We start from the raw sequence: 8,172 nt of genomic DNA on the forward strand, positions 1-8,172 counted from the left end.
TTTATTCATATTATTTGAGTTTACTTTGTCTACATCATGTCATTGTTCTCCAATCATTACTCTGTTTTTACTTAATACGTAGAGAGGCAAGCATAGAAGTGCTCCTGAAGTGGAGTAATAGTAATAGGTGCAGGCAGGAGTCGGCCTATTTGCTTATGGACGTGATGCCTATATACACACGATCACTACCGTGAAAATCACATAATTATTCGCCATTCTATCAATTACCCAACAGTAATTTGTTACCCACCATATGCCTTTGCCATGAGAGATGCCACTAGGGAACACTACGCCCCGAGTCTATTCACTTATATATTTAGAAACGCTATTATTACCTTGCTGCCATTATTTGTGTTTTATTTTATTTTGCAATTTACAATTATCAACAATTATCCACACACCTCATTTGCTTGCAAATAACGAGATCAAGGGGATTGACAACCCTCTTGCCCGTGTTGGGTGCAAGTTGTTTGTTTCTTTGTGTGCAGTCGCTGAAGACGGTTGAGGATTGGTATTCATATTGGTTCGATAAACATTGGTTTCATAATTGAGGTAAATACTTACCCGCATTGTGCTGCGATAACCCGTTCCTTTTCACGAAAAACCCAATGCAGATCAGAGTCATCATGCTCCTGGGGCCAAAAAAAAGTTCAAAATAATAAAAAAATCAAGGCAAAATATATTTGTGTACTTAGTCACATCCAAATGCTACGTGCAAATTTTGAGGCAAAAAGATAAATTTTTTTGGCTTGTGCAAAAAGAAACAAATTGAACACCAAAAGTTACCCCAAAATGTCACCCCAAATTTGTTTTTTTGCCAACAAAACACCGCTGGTCCTTATCGTATGAAAATTATCATGCATGTTTGCGACACTAATACAATCACCTACAGAAAATTTCAGAATTTTTCAAAAACATTTTTTTCACGTTACTGTTCACCCTGAAGCATATGCTTCCGGGAGCAAAAACACCACTCCCGGGTGAAGCAATGCTTTAAATTACACTATACATATGTATTCATTTTTGCGCCATACGAGAGCACATGCTCTTACCACTATAGCATGATTGTTTGGTAGTACTTACTTGGGTGGGCATGGAGGCTTGACTCGAGAAGCATAATATATATGCCACAACTAAGAAGCGCTAAAAAAGAGTAGGCAATGTAGGGTACATCTAAGTGATAAGAGAGGGCTAGGCAATTGCTATCCTCATGTTGAGAGGAGAGATTCAGTGACACCAAATTTTAGACTCACTTCAACTTTATGGTTTGGGATGTATTGTAAAGTCACTTTACACGAATTGAATTCGCCATGCTAGAAGCAGAAGACGTCATTGTGTTCGAGAAGTGTGTGGACCTTGAAATGATACTTTCCTCCAAAACATGTGTGGTATTAGTCATACCATGTTTGAAATGCTTTATCTTTTCTTTTTGGGGTTACCAACTGCGATAGGAACTGCGAGACATTATCTCAATTCGAGTTTTTTCTTTGATCCCCAACAGGGCATACACTGAGCAGTGAGAACAAATCCATATTATTTACAAAAACGTTTAGAATGCAAGGATTTTAGCTCCTACTACTTCGTCTTTTGTTTGCATGGAAAACATTTCAAACTTATAAGCCAAATAGACGGAACATGTATAAGTTCCAAAACCCCTTGAGGATATGTTCACAAACTACATACAACAATAGATGAGGTTGTACCGAGTAGAGACATCAAGCTCCAAAATTTTCACAATATACACGCAACATAATGACAACTAAAGGTCACGCAGAATCAAAAGAACAAAGTACAAATGTGGATCACATAAATGACAAACCAATCCGTCAACAAAATAGTTGGCTTGTCCATTTTTGTTGAGGATATCATACAGAAATCTATGACTATTGCTCTACCGGAATCTTCAGCTAGTGGAAAAAATATTAAAACTAGACTAAAAATAACTAGAGCCAACGCCTATGCTATTTGTTTGATTTTTTATTTCGACGGCGGCAGTCAAAGCACTCCGAGCCTGGATAGTAGGCCTTCACTCCATCTGTTCAATCCAGTTGTAATTTAGTAGGTGAAATCTTAAGTTCCTCTATAAGCACGTGACACAATTTCTCATTCTTGTTTCATAATTACCTGATGACTCTTTGGTACTTCAGTACCTCGATAAGCAAGAAATGCAAACTAGAGTTAGTAGCGAGCTATGAAATGAAAGTCGAACCATTTACAAGAATACGATTTGCAATAGTAACCACCCTGGCAATTCTACTGCTGTTAGTTGAGACGTGAGTAGTATATATATTACTCCCTTCAGTCCTAAATATAAGTCTTTCTACAGGTTCTACTAGTGGACTACATACAGATGTATATAGACATACTTTAGAGTGTAGATTCATTCATCTTGCTCCGTATGTAGACCCCTAGTGAAATCTCTCAAAAGACTTATATTTAAGAACGGAGGGAGTACTTGTTAAATAGGTTAGGGGCACACTGGGTGCAAATGAGTAAAACCCATCTGATAGAAAGGACAAGGATAGAACTATCGAGCCTGAGTAAAGTTAAGAAGTGTGCATAAGGAGCACTAGATGTGGTTGAACTCACCGACTGAAGTACTCCCTCCGTCTCATAATGTAAGGTGTTTTTTGACACTACACTAGCGTTAAAAAATGTCTTACATTATGGGACGAAGGGAGTACATTATTCGTCCCACGCAGACGTAAATAAAAAGGAAAAGGAGATTGTTCAAAATATCCATGTTTATTGTTGTTGAATGTAGGATCATATGTGTTTCGTTAACTATCCATGTTTATTTAAGTTGATGTTAGAGATGTGGATGGAGGAAAAACACATAGCAACACAAATGTCATCATGTCCTCTTAATTTTGAGATACGGATTCCCTCTCCACTATTCTTATCCAAATAATCGCTGATGCCATTGCATACTTCTTGCAACACTAGATATATAGGATAACTACATTCTCCTTCCACGAAGAGAGGTTCAATGTTGCCAAACAAGGGTGGGGGAGGCAGGTTGTCCAAATTTGCCTCTATATTCATTTTGCAATGTACCAGCGCACATGCTCCTTACTATTATAACAAGATTGTTTAGTACTTGAGTTGGTGTGGAGGGTGAGCTCAAGAGGCATAATATATACCACGGATGAGATACGATAGACAAAGAGTAGGCAATGTAGCTTACATCTAAGTGAAGAGAGGGGTAGAATTTTTTTTTATGCTCGTGGTCAAAGGGGTGATTTCATGACGGCTTGTTTCAACTTTATGGGTTTGGGATGTATCGTGAAGTCACTCTACACTAGGTTGGTCTGTCATGCCGGAGGCACACAAGTCCACCACTCTGAAGGCATTTGACACCCTCGTGCTTCAGATAGGTTTTGACCTTGAAATATTGTTTTCCTCCAAAATCTGTGTGTTGTTAGTTATACCATGTTTCAAAGGGTTTCTCTTCTCTTGTTCTGGGTTGCCAGCACCAGAGTATGAATTGTGAGGCATCATTTCAATATTCCAATTATTTCTTTGCCCCCTAAAGGGGCCTAAGCCTAAGCTGAGAACAAATCCATATTCTATGCAGAAGCGCTTAACATGTAAAAGGGTTTTAGCTCCCACAACTTCATCTTTTGTTAACATGAAAAATGTTTCAAACTTATATATGTGATTGTATGACAAGCCAGCCACACATCATTCGTTGTACCGAGCAGAGACATCAAACTTCAAATTTTTCACCATCTACATGGAACATAATGTATAGATCAGATAAAGTGCCTCAGCAAAAAATAGCTGGCCTGGCCGTTTTGTCGAGAATATCATGCAGAAAGCTATGACTATTGCTCTAGTGAAATATTCAGCTAGTGGAAAAAATAGCAAATACTTGGCTACAAATAACTAGAGCTGATGCCACTGCTATCTGTTCGATTTCCGACTTCGACGGCGGCAGTCAAAGCACTCCGAGCATGGATAGTAGGCCTTCACTCCACTTGTTCGATCCAGTTGTAATTTAGTTGGTGAAATCTTAAGCTCCTCTATGAGCACCTGACGCAGCTTTTCATTCTCGTCTCGTAACTCTTCGATAACTCTTTGGTGCTTCAGCACCTGGATAAGAAAGAAATGCAGAACTAGTTAGTAGTGAGCTATGAAATGAAAAACGAACATTTGCAAACCATTCCGTACAAGAATACGATTTGCAACAATAATCACCCTGGCAATTCTACTACTGTCAATTCAGACGTGAGTAATATTTTACTCGTTAGATAGGTTAGAGACACATCATTTTAAGGCCACACTGGGTGTAAAACACATCTGGCAGAAAGGACAAGGATAGAACTACCGAGCCTTAGAGTAAAATCAAGAAGTATGCATGAGAAGCATTAGAACTCACCAACTGAAGTACATTATCCGTCCCATGCAAATTTACAGACTGTAAAAATAATAAGCAAAAAGAGTGTCATAATGTGTACAAGCAAAATTGAGCAGTAGAAGACATAGCAACATATGTATCAATATGTATAGTCCCTCCGTCCCAAAGTAAGTGACTCAACTTCGTACTAAGTACGAAGTTGAGTCACTTATTTTGGGACGGAGGGAATACATGTTAGAGAGAACATAGAGGTGAGATTTTAGTGCATACCGCATCCCTGATGTCCGTTTTTGTATCGTTCTGGAACAGGGGACTCTGCAGAAAGTTGGCAATGACCTTTTCAGTTCGATTTCCTGTTATCATCTCTTGCTGCATTCCATTCTGGCCACGCAACTCATGAGTCGGCTGTACTTGTGATATTTCGTTGCTTAAAGTGTGGTGGAAATTGCTTTTGAATGCCTTAGCTTCTAGATCCATGGACATACCACTGGGGGTTTGTCCACTGGTAGGCAACGAACCAGATATAAGATCTGATGTAGCTGTCTCCCCAGGGGAATCCCTCAGCTTTGAAGTTAACTTGGACAAAAGTTCCTAAAAAATAGTTCCGTTAATGTTCGTACAACAAGGGAAACAAAAAAGAAATCGAGACATATTAGAGTTATAAGGTCTGTACTGCAATCGATGATTGAATTCCATGAATTGCTCGTGGTTTCAAGGCAATTCCTGAAAATTAAAGAGATACTTAATTGATTTAGCTTCAAGACCACGGCAAACAAGATAACATGCTTGTGCAGAAAGGCAGTTCACAATGCAACATTTAACGGTTCTAAACTATACGTTTACGGTGTATATGATGTATGTAAAGGAACACGGTAAGAATCATAAGTTGTAGTAAAACGAAAAGATTGAGCAGGAAGCACTGCAGGAATTTAAGAAATTGCCCATGCGCACTACTTAAAGAGAGTTCTAGTTTCATAGATATGAAAGGTTCTATCAAGATGAATGTTGATCTTTGAAGCAAATGTTCACATGCGCTGAAAACTCCACACAACAGTGAACAAAAATGGGAAAACATTAAAGAACAATAGAAGTATCGGTGCATCATAGTGTCATCCTAACCTTAGATTCTTAGTCTGATTTCTATGCAGGCAACTAGACACACTATTATGTGGCCACCAAGAGAAGAATGAATATACTGAACGTGCAAGAGATTAAAGATGCTTTCATTTAGAGAGATACTATAATTGGAAATAATCACGACCAGTCTTTCTAGGACAACATCAACAGAAAGGCTAAATAAATGGAACAGCTGCAATGTGTACCTATTCCAAAACCATGTCCTATACCAACTCCACATCCAATGCCCGCTTCAATATTCTTTAACCCTGCTTTCTTTAGCTAGAGCACGAACGCAAGAAAAGAAAACACAAAATCAGATCTAGAGAAACACTAAATGCAAAATCAGTTTAGTCATGCATATGCTCATGGGAGAGTGACTTACAGCAGAATTAACATGTCTTGTGACACCAGAAAAAGAATCGGTTGCACCTCTTGTGGCACTCATAACTTGCTGAAGGCCCGGTATCATACCTGACCAGCAGAACAAGAGACATTTTCTTAAACAACAACCACTCACTGAAATTTAGTCAATTTCTTCTTAGTCGGAGCACAGTCATTACAGATGCGCACGGTGCCACTGTCAGCAAGCTTGAACTAAGTAGCTGACACTACTTCCCTGTGCTTCCCTATCTTCAAATTTCGATCTTCATCTGGTGTATGCCTTAAACGCTTTAAATTAAAATACAATCCTGCACGGTTACAACTACACACGGCACCAACTGTTCGGCAGGGTGCCCCGTTTCATCACCCGCCTCAGCTGTTCGACAAAATGCCGAACCCGCCGACTCGTGACGGACTCGATCGATGTCCATCCTGATTATCCTAAGAACAGAAGGAACAGCAGCGAGTGGAAGGTTTGCTTCTATTACCTAGGTAGATTGGGCGGCCGACGCCAATTCCGACGCCGCAGCCGACGCCGGCGCCGGTGAAGACCTGAAGAACCTTCACGCTGAAGGGGTTCTCCATCTGGAAAGCGGGTGCGGGCGGAAGCCTCCGTTCCCGCCGACTTGCCATCGGGGTCGACCACCGTCGACAGGAGGGGGAGGGGGCTGGTCGCCGACAACTACCTTTCAAGCTGCGTCGTCGCCGTCAGCTATTGCAATGGAGAAACACAGGAGTGAGGTAACAGCGGTGGCTGGCCGTCAAGGAGTTGGGCCTACTCGTTGAACGCACGGTGGCTGGGCTAAACTGAAGAAGGAGCCTGTTATTGTACGAATCCGCCGCACGGGCCATGTGCGAGCAAGCCCCCATCACCCCTTGGAAGCCCCAAACCTCCAACATCACACTTTTCTTCGTTTTTGAACCTTTGTCTTTTTTAGAACCGTTCGAAATAAGGAAAAATATAGGAAGTTCTTTTAGGGGACAAAATATATAGGAAGTTTAGATGGTAGGATCCACATACAAAAATATATTTGAAACTAAGGAGTTGATATCTTACATTCCTTTGAAATTTATGTGGTTTGGGATGTTTCATACTCCTTCCGTTTCAGAATATAAGGTGTATTAGTTTTTTTTCTTCAAAAATTAAACATTTGCATGTTTGACCAATTTTTAGAAAAAATATATCAAAATCTACAGTATGGAATTTGTATCATTACGTACATTATAGAAAGTATTTTTTGTATCTTATTTATTTTGTATTATAGATGTCGATATTTTATTTCATAATCTTGATCAAACATACACGAGTTTCATTTGCATGAAATTCGATACCTTTATATTCTGGAACGAAGGGAACATAAAATTTGGAAGAGAACTAACATTAGGTCCTACCTCATATTTTCCTTTATTCGTGTCTACAATTCCTTTGTTTTGCCTGCACGACATCCAAATGATAGTTTTGTATTTTTTTTCTAATAAATTCAAGATAGACAACATCCTAATTCATTCCAAAAAAAATGTTCCTGCATTTCAAGGTCCTATGTTTCAAACGGGACCCTAAGACTTCTTAGTGCTCATAGTAGCGTTTTGGTACCTGAACACATATGTCCTACTATCTATCCCATTGGGTACTGCTCTGCAATATGTGTGTGTGGGGGTGTTTTATGAGCTAGTCTGAATAATATTATAATATGTACTTCCTTCATTCAAATATATAGGGATCAATAATTTTTTTAAGTTGCCTTTGAACATTGATAATATTAATGAAATACGAGATGCATGATATAAAAATATATCATTACAAACTCTTTTCACATGCGGATTCAACGGTATGTTATTTTTATCAAAATTCTCTCTATTATTAGCTTGTAACCAGGGTGCATCATTTAGTAGCAGAAGAATGAGCTCAAAGGGAGCTAACTCATGGACAACAACATTATGCTCTCTAAAACAATGCTGAAAATAAACTAGAGGGAATTCATATGCTAAATGGTAGTTGTCAATGAAGATTGCTAGCTCCCTCCCTCCTTCATTATCTCAACAACTTATGCACGGTCGGAGTTGATAACTAATTTGTTGCAACTCATTGTCCATGCCAAATAAAGACCAAAGTGAAGCACCACAACTTTAGTTGTTAAACACCGACACATATATCAATCATGTTGTTCCATCCTCCCGACCTCAATATTGCTTCCACACACAACACAACTACATAGTTTGCAGTTAGAGCATGTACAAATATGACTATATCACTTGCATCATGCGTCTTTTCACCATGAATGGACTTGCACCTCTCCCACAAGATACACCAT

The 8,172-nt window shown here is 39.3% G+C and overlaps 1 protein-coding gene across 1 annotated transcript; it reads right to left on the reverse strand.

Moving 5' to 3' along the window:
- Positions 1-3,626: 3,626 nt before the first annotated feature.
- Positions 3,627-6,632, reverse strand: LOC123411651. The gene is made up of 7 exons (XM_045104616.1): positions 6,349-6,632; positions 5,862-5,950; positions 5,683-5,758; positions 5,034-5,083; positions 4,631-4,951; positions 4,382-4,420; positions 3,627-4,095 (listed from the first exon to the last, which is right to left on the reverse strand). Exons 1-7 carry the CDS (start codon positions 6,491-6,493, stop codon positions 3,907-3,909), a joined length of 909 nt encoding a protein of 302 aa, XP_044960551.1. The 5' UTR covers positions 6,494-6,632; the 3' UTR covers positions 3,627-3,906.
- Between the last annotated feature and the right edge of the window lie 1,540 nt (positions 6,633-8,172).

Source organism: Hordeum vulgare, chromosome 1H (genome assembly GCF_904849725.1).
Source record: "Hordeum vulgare subsp. vulgare chromosome 1H, MorexV3_pseudomolecules_assembly, whole genome shotgun sequence".
NCBI lineage: Eukaryota > Viridiplantae > Streptophyta > Magnoliopsida > Poales > Poaceae > Hordeum > Hordeum vulgare.